Source organism: Schistocerca cancellata, unplaced genomic scaffold, assembly GCF_023864275.1.
Source record: "Schistocerca cancellata isolate TAMUIC-IGC-003103 unplaced genomic scaffold, iqSchCanc2.1 HiC_scaffold_426, whole genome shotgun sequence".
NCBI lineage: Eukaryota > Metazoa > Arthropoda > Insecta > Orthoptera > Acrididae > Schistocerca > Schistocerca cancellata.
Window position 1 is genome coordinate 805,598 of NW_026046443.1, and position 18,663 is coordinate 824,260.

Sequence of the window (18,663 nt, forward strand, 5' to 3'; positions counted from 1 at the left end):
TCCGATATGATCTCCCCTCTGTTGAAGGCTCTCCAGCCCATGGAGGACTCATGATTCTTCTCCATGATACTCTCCATTATCACCCAATCCCCTTAAACACTTCCTTCCAAGCTGTCGCCGTCCGTCTTTCCCTTTCCGGATACACGTTCTCTCTTTGTACTGTATACATTCCATCGTCCACACCAATGGCACGAGCTGATCTCCTTCATCTTCTTGGTCAGCTTCCACCCCCCTATTTGCTGGTTGGGGACTTCAATGCCCACCACCCGCTTTGGGGATCTCCACATCCTTGTCCACGTGGCTCCCTATTGCTAGACGTCTTCCACCAAGTGGATCTAGTTTGCCTCAACACTGGGGTCCCCACATTTTTGTCTGCCTCCACGACAAATTTATCTCATTTGGACCTTGCGGTCGGTACTATTCCGCCAGCTCGGCGCTTCGAATGGGTCGCCCTTGATGACACACACTCGAGTGACCACTTTCCATGTGTCCTTAGACTGCAGCCTCAACTGCCATATATGCGCCCGCGACGCTGGAAGTTTGCCCAAGCCGACTGGACACTTTTTTCGTCTCTAGCGACTTTCGATGACCGTCGCTTTCCCAGCGTCGACGATGAGGTCACACATATTACCGACGTTATTCTTACAGCTGCGGAACGTTCAATACCACGCACCTCCGAATTGCCCCGGCGCCCCCCAGTTCCTTGGTGGAACGAGGCATGCCGTGACGCACTACGTGAGCGGCGACGTGCTCTTCGCATTTTCCGTCACCATCCTACTTTGGCCAACTGTATCCGCTATAAGCAGCTCCGTGCGCGTCATTCGCGATAGCAAGAAGGCAAGCTGGAAATTCTTTATTAGCTCATTTAACACCTTCACTCCCTCCTCGGAAGTTTGGAGGCGGCTTCGACGGTTCTCAGGCGCGCCTAGTTTCTCCCCAGTCTCTGGGCTCACTGTTGCGCATGATACATTAGTGGACCCTGTCGCAATTTCTAACTCATTGGGTCAGCACTTTGCTGAGATTTCGAGCTCTTCCAATTACCCGCCAGCGTTTCTCCCAAAGAAACGACCAGCGGAAGCGCGACCTCTTGCTTTCTCCTCTCCAAATCGCGAAAGCTACAATACTGTTTTCTCCATGCGGGAACTCCAACATGCACTCTCTTCTTCTCGCTCCTCCGCCCCAGGACCGGATTGTATCCACGTCCAAATGTTGCTGCATTTATCAACCCATAGTCTGCGTTACCTCCTTCGCCTTTATAATCGAATTTGGACCGACAGTACTTTTCCTCGACGATGGCAGGAAGCTGTCGTCGTTCCTGTTCCGAAACCTGGAAAGGACAAACTCTCCCCTCTAGCTATCGCCCCATTTCTCTCACGAGTAGTGTCTGTAAGGTTTTGGAGCGTATGGTGAATTACCGTTTAGCTTGGTGGCTGGAATCCCGCAGTCTTTTAACACCTGCCCAATGCGGATTCCGAAAGCATCGTTCTGCAGTTGACCATCTAGTTGCTCTCTCCACTTATATCATGAATAATTTTCTCCGGAAACGCCAAACAGTAGCAATATTTTTTGATCTGGAGAGAGCATACGATACCTGTTGGAGGACAGGTATCCTCCGCACACTGTTCTCTTGGGGCTTTCGAGGTCAGCTGCCCCTTTTTCTTCGCGAATTTATGGCAGAGCGCACATTTAGGGTGCGGGTGAACACTACTCTCTCCCGTACTTTCTCCCAAGAAAACGGGGTACCCCAGGGCTCCGTGCTGAGTGTTGTACTGTTTGCCATTGCCATCAATCCAATTATGGATTGTCTCCTTCCTGATGTCTCGGGCTCCCTCTTTGTGGACAATTTTGCGATCTACTACAGCTCTCAACGGACCAGCCTTCTTGAACGACGTCTTCAAGGATGTCTCGATTGCCTCCACTCTTGGAGCATTGAAACCGGCTTCCGTTTTTCTCCCAGTAAGACCGTTTGTGTTAATTTTTGGCGACGTAAGGTGTTTCTTCCACCCTCCTTACATCTAGGACCTGTCAACCTTCCGTTTTCAGACGTCGCTAAATTCTTGGGTCTTATGTTTGACAGAAAACTATGCTGGTCCTCCCACATTTCGTATCTTTCGGCTCGCTGTCTGCGATCCCTCAACACCCTCCGTGTCCTGAATGGTACCTCCTGGGGAGCGGACCGAGTGGTCCTTCTCCGCCTCTATCGCGCCTTAGTGCGCTCGAAATTGGACTATGGAAGCATAGTCTACTCCTCTGCTCGGCCGTCTATTCTTCGGCGTCTCGACTCTATCCACCACCGTGGATTATGTTTAGTGTCTGGAGCTTTTTACACCAGTCCTGTGGAAAGCCTTTATGCTGAGACTGCTGAACCTCCGCTGTCCAATCGGCGAGCAGTCCTTCTGAGCCGTTATGCCAGCCATCTGTCTTCCATGCCTGCTAATCCAGCCCATGACATATTTTTTGACGCCTCCTTTGATGTAGGGTATGCAGGCCGCCCCTCCTCCCTACTACCACCGGGAGTCCGCTTCCGTCAACTGCCCCATTCTCTTTCCTTCCGCTTTCCTAAAACCTTCTTGACAACTTGGGGTACAGCACCGCCTTGGCTCCGTCCCCGGATCTGCCTGCTCCATGACCTTTGTCGATTTCCCAAGGATGGTACCCCTTCACTTGTTTATCGTCGGGCATTTGCTGCTCTATGTGCACAAATGACGGAAGCCACATTTATTTACACCGATGGCTTGAAAACATCGTTAGGTGTAGGGAGTGCCTATGTTGTTGGCGACACCCCAAATCACTTTCGGCTTCCCGACCAGTGTTCGGTCTATACTGCAGAGCTTTATGCTGTTCTCCGGGCTGTCCACTACATCCGCCGCCATCAGCAGATACAGTATGTTATCTGCTCCGATTCTCTCAGCTCTCTCCTCAGTCTCCAAGCTCTTTACCCTGTGCACCCTCTGGTCCACCGGATTCAGGACTGTCTGCGCTTGCTCCACCTGGGGGGCGTCTCGGTGGCATTCCTCTGGCTCCCGGGACACGTTGGTATCTGCGGAAATGAGGCGGCCGATATTGCAGTCAAGGCTGCAGTCTCTCTTCTTCGGCCAGCTATTCCATCGATTCCCGTCGCCGATCTACGGAGCGTTTTATGTCGTCGTGTTGTTCATTTATGGCACGCGCACTGGTCGACACTTCCCAAAAATAAATTGCGGAACGTGAAAACTCTTCCTTGCGCTTGGACCTCTTCCTCCCGAATGCATCGTCAGGAGGAGGTAATTTTAACTAGACTCCGGATAGGGCACTGTCTTTTTAGCCATAGACATCTTTTAAGCGGCGATCCTCCCCCACTCTGTCCCCACTGCTCTCAGTTGTGGACGGTAAGACACCTTTTAATTGAGTGCCCCTATTTTACTCCGTTACGCGCCCGTCTACAGCTGTCGCCTGATATATCGTGAATTTTAGCAGATGACACGCGATTGGCCGATCGCGTTCTTGAGTTCATTCGTGCCAGTGAAATGACGTCAGTCATTTGATTTTTTTTTTGGGATACCCAACCCCTTTCTGTAGTGGATTTTTAAGCCTTCCTTCTGCTTTTAGTTTCTCCAATTTTATGACTTTCGTTCCCACTGCTGCTGGTTTCTATTTTAGATTTTTTACTGTTTCTTAAGTCCTGGACCGGGCGCTAATGACCAAAGCAGTTTTGTGACCTAAAACGACAAAAAAATCCCTATACCATACCCTCCTACATTTATCACTAAATGCTCATAGCTATATCCTGTATTTCCACACCAATGAGAATGGCAATGAGGAATCGAGACCTATGATTTTACCATCTTTTGCCCACCACAGAATGTAAATACTTGCTAACTTGATGAAGTAAGAGACAATATTATAGAGATGCAGACAGTGTGACAAATGTAAGTTTGGGTCGGTCCGGGGGGCATGCACGGATAGTCTAATGGTTCCCGGCTTGATAGCTCAGCGTGTTCGGTCAGAAAGCGTGTTCAGTCAGAGAGGGTTGGCTGTCCTCTGTAATAAAAAAAACTGAGAAAAAGGATCAACGATGAACTTGAAGGGGTGTCATGTGACATCCACTCTGACCAAATGCAATGAACAATATTGAGGAAAAAAGCGATAAGCAGGAAATCTAGGTTCAAATCCTGGCCCGACACAAATTTTCACATGTCACCAGTACATAGAACACCTATCCCCAACACAGCTGCAACAAGTTCTTCACATTTAGTGCATTTATTTAGAAGTAATTTTGGACAGATGTCTATCATTAACATCCAGACATGCAAGTAAACAGTAAGTAAAATTTCGTTATTTGCTGTTGTTCCTTATTGACAAACTGTATTAATACGGCATGATCTTGTATTTCTTGCTTAATGACGGTTACATATCAAACCATCTATTATACCATAGAAGTAAATAGGGCATTAATGTGTTACTAATACAAGATGTGAACAACGAACTTCAGTTTTGGAGTGTGAACATCAGAGCAACAGATGCACTAGCATCTCAACTGGGGTGCTCATGCCAAAGAGTACATCAGACAAGTCAATAGTAGGATGGGCCTCACCAAAAGAAATCAGGCACATAGGAACATTAAGATTAGTTTAGCAACAAATCTTGTCAATAGTTCAATTTTGACAGTTGCAAATCGTACATTGTTCCTAAATCCACGTGTTAAATTCTTTACAGTTTTGTAATTCTTGTGTGTTTGCAATGTACTCTGTGCTCAAGTTGTAAAATTTTAGTTGCTAGAACGCACCTCTCCCCCGCTCAGCTATAAAAATCACAAGTTTCGATTTTTGAAAAGCCATTTCTTACAAAACAATGTTCTGAAATTCAGGTTTTTAAAACATAATTTCTTGTAATAAAAACAATAAAATCACAGTATTAAATATTAACAATGTGCTACCACCTGTACATGATGTTTTAGCAGTAATCTCTGTCTTGCATATTACTGTGTTTCCACCTTTAAGCTGTCAATGTTTTCAAATCATGTCTGGTGCAGTTCCCAACAACAGTCTTTCATTCTCATCCCATCCCGTAAGTCTTCCCTGACCCACAGTTCTGGGTGGTTTATCTGAAATCTACCCCTTTTCCTAGACCTCTCCAGTCCTTTTCCTTCTTTCCTTCACCACTCTTCCTTCTCCTTTTATGATATTCATTATCACAGTATCTAGAGAATGTCACACACACACCATTCTTCAGTACATCTGTATCTCACTTCTTTCCACATTGATTCTTACCAGTGACTCAAACTTTGATTTACTCTTCACGATTACTAAATTGTGATCTGAATCTATATCTTCCACAATCTGATTTTGAAATTTCTGTCTGACACTGATGTAATTCAACTGAAATCTTCTCACAGCTCCAGGCTTTATCCAAGTATACCTCCTCTTCTTGTGATTTTTCAACAGTTTTTTTTCCAACTATCAAGTGCATATTCTCTCTCAACTCTTTCTTCCATTCCTTCCCCTACCATCACATTCCAATCCTCCAAGGTTACGACTAAAGACCAGATGATATGCATCATAAAAATCTTAAAATATGCATGAAAAGTGTCAAAATATGCAAGATCAAAAAATAAAATAACATGGTAGTTACTGCATTTCATTGCATCTCAAAGACGAACCTGTGCATATCAATTATGAGGAAGAGGGCCAGCCACATGAAAAATCGGTACATTTAGAATGCTGATATCATTTTCTGAATGCTCTCTGGTAGGTTGTAAGTAACAAGTGGATGTGATGTGAGTGAGTCACAACAAAACAATCAATATGCACAGGACCAACTTCGAGATATATTGCTTGCAGAGGGGCAGGCTCAAAAACTCCGAAATATTTTATTCAAAAAACAACATAAAATCAGAATTTATTTGAACAGCATTAACTTTTAATTAATTCTACTGGACCAAAACATCATTAGCAATTTATTTTACATTTTTCCACTATCATAAACATAAATGACCAAGTACTGTTCCAAATGATCGGTACTAAGATTGTGTCTTCGATCACTCAGAACATTTTTATAATCAAAAAAGGACCATTCTGAATCAACTGAAGTAACTGGGCAGTATATGAATTTGGGTGCTATGTTGGCACTTATTGTTTCTGGTAAGAGTTCACCTGTCCCATTAATTAAACTATCAATTTATCACAAGGGTTCAAAACCCGGGTTATTGTTTAAAATGTTCTCAAACTTTTCTTTAAGTTTTCTTGGGAATACCTCTGGCAATGATACTATATTATCTAGTTAAACTAGAATAATTTTATTCATTAACTGAATAGATTCATTCAATGCCAATTCTTGAGTTTCAATCTTTTCAATATCTGCAGGTATATAGGAAAAATGAGTGCTAATCACAGCAACGTCTTTTTTAATACCAGGATCATTAAAAGCTTCCTTGCACTGGTGAACTGCCAAAGCCTCTGCACTATCGAAGTAATTTACTACCCCACTAATGGGCTCGAAATGTTCATTTTAAAACAACACAGCTTTGACCCACGTACCCCAACGAGTTATCACTGGTTTGGGAGGTAAAGGGACATCTGGTAGTTTTCCTTTGTAGGTCTTGATGTAAGCAGGAAGGAGCCTTTAGAATCACTTTCTTAGTGGATGAAATCAGTTTATTTACATTCACAAATGTGGAACATACTTCTTCAGCAAGGCGATGTACTCCGTGAGCAAACCACATCACATGAATCAAATTGGGATAAAATATTCCGACAGCTTTTCCTGCTTTGGTCATATAGGGAGCAGCATCTGAAATAAACACAAACACCCATTCATCTGCAGAAGATTCTGGAAATATTTTTCTAACACCCTCATTCACAAATATGGTGATCGTAGAATGATTTACTTTTTCAAGTTCTTTGCAGATCGCTAAATAGAAAGGCAGCGGCTCTTCTTTTAAAGCACCAACAATCAAATTTGCAATGTAACAGCCATGAGCGTCTGTAGTTTCAACTAAAATCCAGATAATGCTGTCCTTGAGTTCATTACATATTTCTTCCAGAACATTTACATAAATTGTCAGTATGTAATGTTTACGCAATGTAGATTCAGCTAGTATATTTTGATATAAGCAATGTTTGTGCATGAAGTCTTTGAGGATAAGGTTTGTAAGTCTGTGAAGAGGAATACTGCTTGCAATGAATGCTTCATGTAGATTCATGTTAAAACGACTTTTTTGTTTACCTTTGGACAAATCATTGCTCCTGCAACTTGCTGCTGTCAGAAATTGTTGTGGTCTTTCTTCTGCATTCCTTCGACATGAAGACTTGTCTTGACATGCTGGTATATTTGAAACTTTTGCACAAAACGTTTTTCTCGCAAACTTGACAATACAAAACAATTCCGTCATATGTAAATGTTCCAGGATGGTCAGCTATCCACGAAACGATGTTTCTTTTTCTGGGCGGCTTAGAGGACGACACGTTGCACACTACATGTAGTAAACACATTCAACTGTGTATAAGTAAATAGAAAACTAAACTGAAACAATGGACGTGCGACTAAAAGCTTGCGTAGTTTAATTCAATTGTTGCTGACACGTAAGGTATGACAGTGGAGGGGATTAACCGGGGGCTCGGGCGCAGGAGCATTGACTCTGTCTGCCTTTTCCTGTTTCTCTTGTGTAACGATTTTGCTAGGCAGTGGCCTCTCTGTTAGCGATTGCACACAGTTCTAGGTCGTGGTCCATCTGAGAGACATAAAAACTAGATCGACCTAGAAAACGCCTGTCTAAATTTTTAAAATATTGTAAACATAGAGCGAAAATATGCATTGTCACTAGTTTTCAGTTAAAATACGCAATAACTGGTGAAGAGGAGCCAAATATGCAAATGCATATGCAACGTGCAAATGCATATAATCCGGTCTCGAGTTGTGACATTATCATTTCCTTTTAAATAGTGAATTGCTCATTTAATAGTATCATCAACTTAATGTCTCTTCATCCTCTGCTTGCGATGTCAGCATGTATACCTGAACCCTTGTTGTTGACATTTGTTTGCTGTTGATTGTGATGGAAATAATTCTATCACTGAATTCTCCACAGTAACTTTCTTTCTGATCTAGCTTCCTATTCATGACAAATCCCACTCTGCTTACACTATTTTCTGCTGCTGACTGATTTGTATCATCATTCTATTTAACTTCACTGATCCCCGTTCCCTCCTCCTCCTATATCTAACTTGAGTCTTTACATTTCCTATTTAGGTTTTCTATCTTTCCTACCAGAATCTTCTGTCATCTCACATTCAGACTCCTAGAATGATACCCTTTTGATGGTTATTCAATGTTTTTTCTCATGGTCATCTCACCCTTGGCAGTCCCGTCCTGGACATATGAATGGGGAACAAGCCAGGAATCTTTTGCCAATGGAGAGATTGATCATGACACTTTTATTACAGACCACAGGTTCACTGGATAAATCTTATGTGTCTTTAATGCTGTAGTTTCCATTTTCAATCTGTTCATCACTGCTGATTCTTCTGCCTTTCAGGAGCAGTTTTCCCACCTCAGTATGAGAGGAAGTCTTGAATTTTTAATTATCACGATTTTAAAAAAAAGAAAGAAAAGAAATGGCCCTGTGACTATGAGATTTGGTGGTGTGGTATTAGTTCTGTACATTATCTCCTTTCAATGTAACTAATTTTTCACTACAATGGACGACTTGGCAGATATTTTCATTGTAGAAATCTGTATTTTGGCTATTCAAGAAACATTTGACCTAAAAAATCACTTAGTTGTTAATTCTGCACGTTGTAATGTTCGCCTGCTTTGTTTCTTCATTTGTTGTCTTTGGTGTCGATGTACAGTGTTGCTACACTGGCTGAAAAATGGGTGTTGGAAGATCAACACTGACTACTTTAAATGATGTAGCCGACAGGTGCACATTTGCATTTCACAGTTCTTTACTTTAACTGTTCACAACCCCCCCTCCCCCCCCCCCACCCATAATACACAATTATCAATTATATGGCCAGTGCACTATTCTTTAACTTTTGATGCGTCTCATTAATAGGTTGCAAGCAAATGTCAACATACGGCAACAATAGCTCACTGTTGAACGTCTACGATCAGTAAAAACCTAACCACACAGTTCTTGCCACATAATATGGTAAGTATTGAACAGACACTGTCACTGTCTTAGCACATGGCTTATTACACTTATTTCACAATTAAGTGGATGCATTATTGTTGATCTAACCAACACGGGTTCCTCATCTGAAACTCGACCATGGACTGACTGTCTCAGAACCAAAAATCGGGCCCTTATATATCATCACAATATAGGTGCTCAAACTACACATTGTTTGATATTTAATTTACACAAATTACAATTAAAACTTAACTCATTAAATTAACTGAATACATTGAAAATTTGTGTCTTTACAGTGGTCTCCTCTAGTACAAGAGTTAGGCCTAACTATTTGTTTAAATGATGAAATTAACAGATATCGTTATGCAAACAATACTTTTGATAGAATTGTTAATTACTTTGGAATTAATTAGGGGCTGGCTTTGCTACCATATTTTTGAATAGAGCCAAATAGATCGTTTAAGAATACTACCAGTTGTTTCTCCAAATGTTTATAATTAGTACAGAATTTATATTTGTTTATTAGACAACAACAGAATTTAAGTTATGAAACAATTATTGATTTCACCCTATAACAAAAGATATTAACTAGGAATAGTCAAAAAATTAGAAAATCAGTTACATACATAAAACTAAGCACAAAATTAGATCGGGTGGTATATTCTTTAAAACTGACAGCCAACCTTTCTCATTTATGAAATTGCAGATTATGCTCATGTATGTTAATGGTAATTAGTCAGACATGAAAAATGAATTTTATGGAGGCAAATGGCAAAACAAGAGGGGAAGTGAAAACATCCCAGCTTGCTTCATCACAACATGCCAGCCAAGCAGTGGTTTCTTCGTGTCACTGGGTGTCATGTCCAGAGAATATGCGGTGAGAGAAAATATTTAATAAGCTAAAGAAGATGCACATGTGCCTGTATCCCTCCACTACTATGATCTACAGCTAGATGAGGTTCTGTCCCCTTCCCAATTTTAGGTAACTAACAAGTCTGTCTTTATTCCCTCTGTAGAACATGAAAATTTTCTTCAGCTGCTTTCAGAATTTGGCTTTTTCTTCGTGCAGTAGTAGCCATTACATTCCACACAATTTCTTGTACATTTATAATCTAAATAACTATCTTGGTTATCCACACACAAAGTTTACAAAGTCATTTTTATATGAATAAAGTGTAATTCATAAGACTATCTCAAAATAGAAATACTGACTCAATTCTACAACCTTCTCCCAGAGAATTAAGTGTTAATACTTCCTATCCCTTCTTTTTTGGGCAGGGGGCAGTGGAGCTCCTTGACCTCCGGAGGCCTGAAAAATTACTCCAGTAGCCCCAACTAGTTATGCCCTATGCTGCAGCAGCTGTTGGGTCTGCAAATTTCTCTGTGCACAATTGTTTACACATATTTTGTATGTACAAATTGATGTATTTTTTCTGGATTTGCAGGTGGCACGCGTTGTGGAGAGCCGCTCACCCGACTTCCCAGTCGGGAAGTACGTCGTCGGTTACTGGGGCTGGCGTGATCGCACAGTGGCCGACACAAAGAACCATAACGACTTGTGGGCACCCATTTTAGCACCTGATGTTGGCGACTTGCCCTTGTCACTGTGCCTGGGGGTCTTAGGCATGCCAGGCAATTCTGCGTATTTTGGATTTCTTGAACTCTGCCATCCCAAGACAGGAGAGGTGGCTGTGGTCAGTGGGGCAGCTGGTGCTGTTGGCTCCATTGTAGGTCAAATTGCTCGTATAAAAGGCTGCAGGGTCATTGGCTTTGCTGGGTCTGATGAAAAGGTAGGTTACATATCATCTGGCCATCTGGAGTCTCTCTCTCTCTCTCTCTCTCTCTCTCTCTCTCTCTCTCTCTCTCACACACACACACACAGAGAGAGAGAGAGAGAGAGAGAGAGAGAGAGAGAGAGAGAGAGATCACACAGTTGACATAACGATAGTCCCCTTGTGATTAAAATGTGTTAAACCTCCTGGGTACAAAAAATCTGTATTACATTTTACATTGTACATGCTGCATATTACTTCTTTTTTACCACAAATTAGTTGTACGCTCATTAGCTCCATATGAGGAGAACACAGGTCAAAGCTGCCCTCCATACATTCATTCATATTTGTAGTACTTTAGAAACTTAATATTAATATAGATCCCATGTTATTTAAACATTTTGTTCAAAGCACAGATCTACCATTAAAACTCTTCTAGTGTTTAATGACTGTACAGGATACTTTGCAATAAATCTTTTTACCTGTCAGAACCATATGTTTCCGAAAGTCACCACAATAAATTTGTTTTCTGTTCACAGGTAAAATGGCTCAAGGATGAACTGGGTTTTCATCATGCATACAACTACAAGTCCATAGATGTTGCAACAGCATTAAAAGAGGCTGCACCTGAAGGTGTGGATGTATACTTTGACAATGTAGGAGGGAAGCTGAGCAGTGATGTAATATATAATATGAGAACAGGAGGAAGAATTTCAGTCTGTGGCTCTATATCTAGTTACAATTCCACAGAAATACCAACTGCACCCATCTTACAGCCAGCCATGATTTTCAAAGAGCTGAAAATGGAGGGATTTTTAGTTAAACGTTGGTTGGACCGATGGGATGAGGGAATTAAACAAAATATACAGTGGATTAAAGAAGGAAAATTGAAATACAGAGAGACTGTCACAGAAGGATTTGAAAATATGCCAAAAGCATTTATTGGTATGCTTAAGGGAGAAAATGTTGGAAAAGCAGTCATCAAAGTTTAATCTACTCAGTTGTGGATTTGCAGTCAAATAGAATTCTTTGATACGAGGATTTTAATGGGGTTGATGAGCAATGAAAGGTAAATTGGAATCGCTTTAGTTGACTGCCTGCATCCACATCACATCACATCACATCACATCACAGCTATGAAGAAGTGTTTGGTTGTGTTGTGTTAGTAATATAATAAAATATTGTCATAAAACTGTAACATATTTGCTAACATTACTGTCTTTACCATCAATGCAAAACATGAGACAATCTTTCATTACTTTGTAAACATGTTTCTTATAATAAAAATACTAAAAATAAGCTGTAATTGGATAAAACACTTTTTGCTATAAATCTGAAACCAAATGTTTGGATAACTTTCACTGTATGCAAGACAGAAAGCAAATGATAACTGAGAAACTGCTGAGATTGTTGTCCCAAGATAGTAGGTGTAAATGATAAATAAAACAAGAAATATTTTGAAACCAAACTTCGCAACCTTCAATTGATTTGAAACTCATTGATTCTATCAACCAAGAATCATGACTTCTGACCTACAATCCCATTTCCATTATAACACAAACTAGAACAACCTTGAACATCTTTTACTAAAATACACAGTCTATTAAGAGCAAACTACCTGTAGTATAATTAGAAGTCCTTTCCAAAGGCGAAGACACTACATACATAATGTGTTCTACAGAGCACTGGATCTAAACTGATAACCTGCTACTACTTAAATTTATGAATTACAAAATTGGAAGCAGTTTCTGTAGATCAAACAGAAGTAGTGGAGGCTGGCTACTGCTTGTCAGGGAAGTGGTAGATTCAAATACAGTAAGAAAAACTGATCCCTGATATGGTGAGAAACATTTTGAACATTGTACAATAGACATCACACAAACTAATATAAATATTCTCTGAATTTATTCTTGAATTTATTGACCTTTCAGTGTCTTTAACCAGATAAGAACATGAGTTACGTTTTTATATGAACAGGGGGAAAACGTATTTCAGAGTGATGGCTTTAATGCTACTTTCTTTCAGAATATCTTCTAATATGATTAAAGTATCGAGCCTTTGACTTCCAGTATGCAAAAGCAGTAATGGCCCCCACAAGGGTACAATGAATTCTAGTAGTAGCACTGATACTATATTGATGATTCTGACTCTGTTCCCATATCAAAATTACAGAACTTGTCTAACGGACTTTGAGACCAAACTGAGATACTATTTAAAATCAACTTGCCTGACAAGAGTACAGTCTCTTCCACTATAACTAAATTTGTCTTTTAAAGATATGTAAATGAGCCAAATAGTATCCAAATCTTCAAAAACATTCAGATGTGTCAGAGTGTCAGATGTGGCATACAGTATACAAAGAGGTTAATGCGGTCCAAACAAATTCAGCCTTCCTTGGTGCAGCACTCAAGGATTTCAATGTTGCCTTTGCACTAAAGGATGTGACATTAAAAACACACATGGAGGACTAAATCATGGTTGGGTAAAAAAGGCATCAGAATATCATGTAAGACTAAGAAGAGATTTTATGAGCAAAGCATTATAACTAGTGATTCAAATTTTCACAACTACTTAAACCTGTCAAGAAGATCCATTAAAATAATTTATAAGGCTAATCAACTGCACAATTCATAAAATAAGGGAAAGGCAAACCTACACATGAGAAGTTGCCTTTCCCTTATTTTACATATTGCTCTCTCCCAGAATTTTCATTATTGTTATCAACTGCACAATAACAAACCTGTAAGTGAATCCACCAATAAAAGTAGGGCCTTTTGGGACATTGTCAAGGGGATACTGAAAATCAGTAAAATTTGGAATATATATGCTAGAACAATAATCTAGTTGCAGACACAATAGAAAGCATGATACATTTAATTTACACTTCACCAACATTGCTAATTGTGTATTACCTTGGTGCACATTTCCTTCTAAAGCAGTCGTAACATAAAGTGTAACATTAGTAAATCACTATTTTTAGCACCTGTATCCAAATGTGAAGGTCTGAAAATTATTGGCCAATGGAACAGGCATAGGCTTTTGGCACTTTATACTAGCATTTTCCTTGAAGCTTTCAAGAAGACTAAGACAGTTCCTTTGTTCAAAAAATGAGGCTAGGCATGATGTCAACAACTATCAGAAAATCTCCATTCTATCAGCTTCTCTAGATTATTTTGAAAGGTCATATAAATAAATCTAACAACTTTTCTTGGAAGCAACAGCTTATCATCTGAACATTAATTTAGCTTTCATAAAAACAGATCAATAAGTGAAGAAATTTTCACTTTCACAGGCCGCATTATAAATGTGTTTAATGAGAAACTCTTCTTTTGGTCTCTTTATAGGTCTCACAAAGGCATTTGATCTTTTTGAGCCAATCCTTGATGTTTCATAAGGTGGAAGCTTATGCAATTAGGGGTGCCTTCAGTGAATGGTTTCACTCATGTATCTCCAACAGTAAACAGCTGGTCAAACTTGCAACTTAACAAGGACAGAAAGTTCATTCAGAGGCAGCATTAATAACCTTAATTATCCCACAGGACTCCACCCTATGCCTCTCCTCTTCATTTTGTACATCAAGGATCTACTAAAAAATTTACCTTTCACAGCTTCTGTCCTATTTGCTGATGATATGAAACTGTCTTTCCAGATCACCTCATTGTAACTTGTTAGAGCTGACATAACTGGCAGCAGTGAAAGATTCCTCTACTGTGTATGTATGTGGCAGTAACCAAAAGAAACCAAACTTATTTTTTGACTTACTTATTCACATTTTGAGCAAAAACCTTCAATCCCTTCAAAGTACTCTCCACTTGCACTAATATACTTGTTTAGTCTTTTATTCTATTTTTCAAAACAGTGTTTCTGTTCATCTTAAGTGATGCTTGAAAGCACATTTGTCGTCGTTTTTTTTTCTGCACCTCAGCAAAATTCTTTCCTGTCATGTCTGTTTTCATTCCAGGAAACAAACAAAAAGTTGCACGGGGCAAGATCGGGTGAGTATGGGGAGAGTGGAGGGTTGTGAGGAACAGTGACCACAGCAATTTTTGGTCAAGAAGTGCCATACAGACAAGGCTTTTTGAGTAGGGGTATCATCATGATGGAAATACCAGTCACTCGACTGCCACAAATCAGGCTACTTCCACCACACACTGTTTGCAATCTTTTCAAAGCTTCAAAGTAGAAAGCCTGGCTAACTGTCTGATCCTGTTGAAGAAACTTTGAATGAATGACTCCTCTTACACTGAAAACACAAATCAGAATTTTTAGCATTTTATTTCACCTAATGAGCTTTCTTGGGGCAAGGCAAACTTGAAGCCTTCTACTGGCTTGATTGTCACTTTGATTTAGGATCATAAGCATCACACCACATATTGTCACCTGTAATAATTTTTGAAACAATTTTTGCAGGACTCGTCTTTCAAAGCACAGCATGCTCCCATGCAACCAGGTTTTTGTACAGCAGTCATCACTTGTGCCTCGAATTTGGCAACCACACTTTTCATTCCCCAATCTTCTGTCACAATATGCTGCACTGAACTCCAAGTCACTCTCAACAGCCCTAAAATGTCTTCAGTGGTCCACTGTCAGTCTTTGTTGATTACACTGAGCAAGGTGGTGCAGTGGTTACCACACTGGACTCACATTTGGGAGGACAATGGTTCAAACCCGCGTCCAGCCATCCTGATTTAGGTTTATTGTGATTTCCCTAAATCGCTTCTGGTAAATTCCAGGATGGTTCCTGTGAAAGGGCACAGCCAACTTCCTCCCCAATCTTTCCCTAATCTGACGGTACCAATGAAATGAAATGATCGTATGGCATTGTTGGCCGGGAGGCCCCATGAGGGAAGTTCGGCCGCCGTATTGCAAGTCCTTTTTAGTTGACGCCACTTCGGCGACTTGCGAGTCAATGATGATGAAGAACACACAACACCCAGTCATCACGAGGCAGAGAAAATCTCCGACCCCGCCGGGAATTGAACCCGGGACCCCGTGCGCGGGAAGCGAGAACGCTACCGCAAGACCATGAGCTGTGGACATGGTACCAATGACCTCAATGTTTGGTCACATCCCTTGAACCAACCAACAGCTGATTACATGAATGTTTTCAACATTTTCGTGTGTTTGTGCCATGGAAGGACAACTGAAATTTCACCATTTTTTTGAAACGGGAAAATGACTCACACTTGAGTTTCCCCCACAGCATCATCCTTGTATGCTGTTTTTAACATTTTAAGAGCTTCTGTTCCACTTTTTCTGAGAAAAAAAAAGCAGAATTTCACTGCTGCATGCTGTTCATGAAAATCAGCCACTGCAGAAAAGACAATCACGTAAAACAGTTGTCACTATAAATTCTGCCAAAACTTGTCCTGGCTTGCTTCAGCGGCAGCATTTGGCTTACTGATTCTGGAATGTTCAGCCTATGTGCCCATAGTGACAAAATACAGTACTACACAAGCTGTGCCAACCAAAAAATTTGTTCAGTTTCTTTCGGGTACCCTCTTGTGTCAATAAACTACTGCTAAATAAGAGCAATGGACTCTTAAGAGGATCCGATTTTGCATGGGGCAATGCAATCCACTGAAGAACTCATATCTTTTCATAATGAAGGAACAGAGCAGGTAAATTAAGTAAAGTTTCTGTGACTACAAGTAGATAGCTCTAAACAGTGAAATGTGCACAAAGATAAGCTATTTAAAAGCATGTGAAGCTCTTGATATACTTTCCTCTGGTCCACTCAAAAATGGTTCAAATGGCTCTGAGCACTATGGGACTTAACATCTATGGTCATCAGTCCCCTAGAACTTAGAACTACTTAAACCTAACTAACCTAAGGACAGCACACAACACCCAGTCATCACGAGGCAGACAAAATTCCTGACCCCGCCAGGAATCAAACACGGGAACCCGGGCGTGGGAAGTAGTCCACTCAACTGTATCTTAATGATATACCATTCTGGGACTCCTTCCATACAAGAACTTGTATGACGTGGGAAAGAATCTTAAAGACAATGGGAAAAGTAACTTTACACACTGCTACAAGACAAATATTCAAGGCATTGAAAACTATATCTGTTCTGTGTATCTATAATCTTGAAACACACTTTCAGAAAATAAGAATCTGCACCTCTTCCAACTGAAAAACAATACTGATTGACATCACGTTGATAACATCAGCCTAATAAGCCATAATTCACAGCAGTTTGAAATATTATGCAGACAGTATATCATGGTAGTCGGCCGCAACCATAAACAAATGAGAACTTAGACTGCCCAAAGCCCTGCTTCCCTCTTGAAGGGCTGCCATCCTACATCCGCGTTCTGTGCCCCCACAAAAGCAGAACTGACATAACGGTCATAGGGATCGTCGACTTCTTTGGTGTGGTGACAGTCACATTCAAATCCATTAATGCCTTTTCATTCACTTCAAAATAAAGAGGGGAAAAAAAGCAATCCACAACAGAATGTAAATTGGAGTACACAAATCATCTGGTAGGGGCTACAGTGCAATTGTTTGTTGCAGTTGGCAGTGGTAGTTCAAGCTCAACCTCTACTGGTATCTTACGCGACTACAGTTCAAAACACTCGCTATTTAAAACCGCCACAATATAGTGCATGCATAACATACGGGGAACTTGCTTTATAATAAATTGTCAATTTCTATAAAAATAAATAAAAAATGTCTCCTTTAGGAAGACTGTCACAAACTTACTTCTCCAATGCTGTTTCTACTCTGCAAATGACTACACGGAGGTTACTTCATATAACATGAGACATACAATCTGTCTTACCACACATAGCCCCTATTTATTTTTACGATAAAAATGTATACGTATCCAGATGTTTTCATGTATTACAACATAATGAAAGTGAAAATATATATTTAGTTGTTTTGCACGTAGCCTCTTTGTTAACAATAATGGGAATTCCTGATTGGAGCAAAACATAAAATAAGGGGAAGGCAATCACTCATCTATAGCATCAATGTGTGGGACACAGAAACGCAACATGAAACAGCATTCACACAATCTTTTGAGAACTAGCTCTTTTTCTTGCAATAGTACACACACAACCATACAGACACCCAACCGCACACCCCAAGGCCACAGCACAATTATTTGTATGTATGAATTTGCGAAACGTATCTGAGAAATACAATTTACTGGACCAACAAAGAAATATAACAGGAACAGCATTGACAACATATGTCAATTGACTGAAGTAGCTTAATCACTGAAGGAAAAATATGTATCAATTACAAATCAAAATCAGGAAAATTAATTGAGAGTTCAGTACAACACATGTTAGGGAGGGAGGTAGGTATGTTTCCCAAATTTTACAAGTCATGGAGGTATAAATAAGTTTTATTACTTTGCACTTGCTACTCAAGTGGTAAACAAGATATGATTAAATATAACATTCCACACAGCTCCTATAAAACAGGAAACTTTGTGAATCTTGGTGCATAGTATTATCTCGAAATCCACTTGTGTAAAAAGTATGAAAGCCTACTTACCAAGTTTCAAGAACCTGCTTTAAGTGATGAATCTCAGAATATACTACACTCTCCTATGAGTTGCTCCCACTGGAATCATGGGGACAAGGCCAGTCTTACTACAGCACATAAAGAGGTATTTAAACCATCATTCTACCTATACTCCATGGGTGAGTAGAACAGCAAGAATCCCTAGTAAGTGGTGCATTGGGAAGTACCCTCCATTCAGTTTAGTGGTTTGTAGAGTAGGGAGGTGGATGTAAATGAAAGGGCAGACAGTATTG

The 18,663-nt window shown here is 40.3% G+C and overlaps 1 protein-coding gene across 1 annotated transcript in view; it reads left to right on the top strand.

Annotated features, from left to right (window-relative positions):
- LOC126124764 (prostaglandin reductase 1-like) overlaps positions 1–12,183 on the top strand; it is a 37,068-nt gene extending 24,885 nt beyond the window's left edge. The window contains exons 2-3 of the mRNA XM_049915111.1: positions 10,558–10,902; positions 11,424–12,183. Coding sequence (XP_049771068.1) covers positions 10,558–10,902; positions 11,424–11,876 — 798 coding nt within the window. The 3' untranslated portion in view covers positions 11,877–12,183. The remainder of the gene's footprint in view (positions 1–10,557; positions 10,903–11,423) is intronic.
- The last annotated feature ends 6,480 nt before the right edge of the window (positions 12,184–18,663 follow it).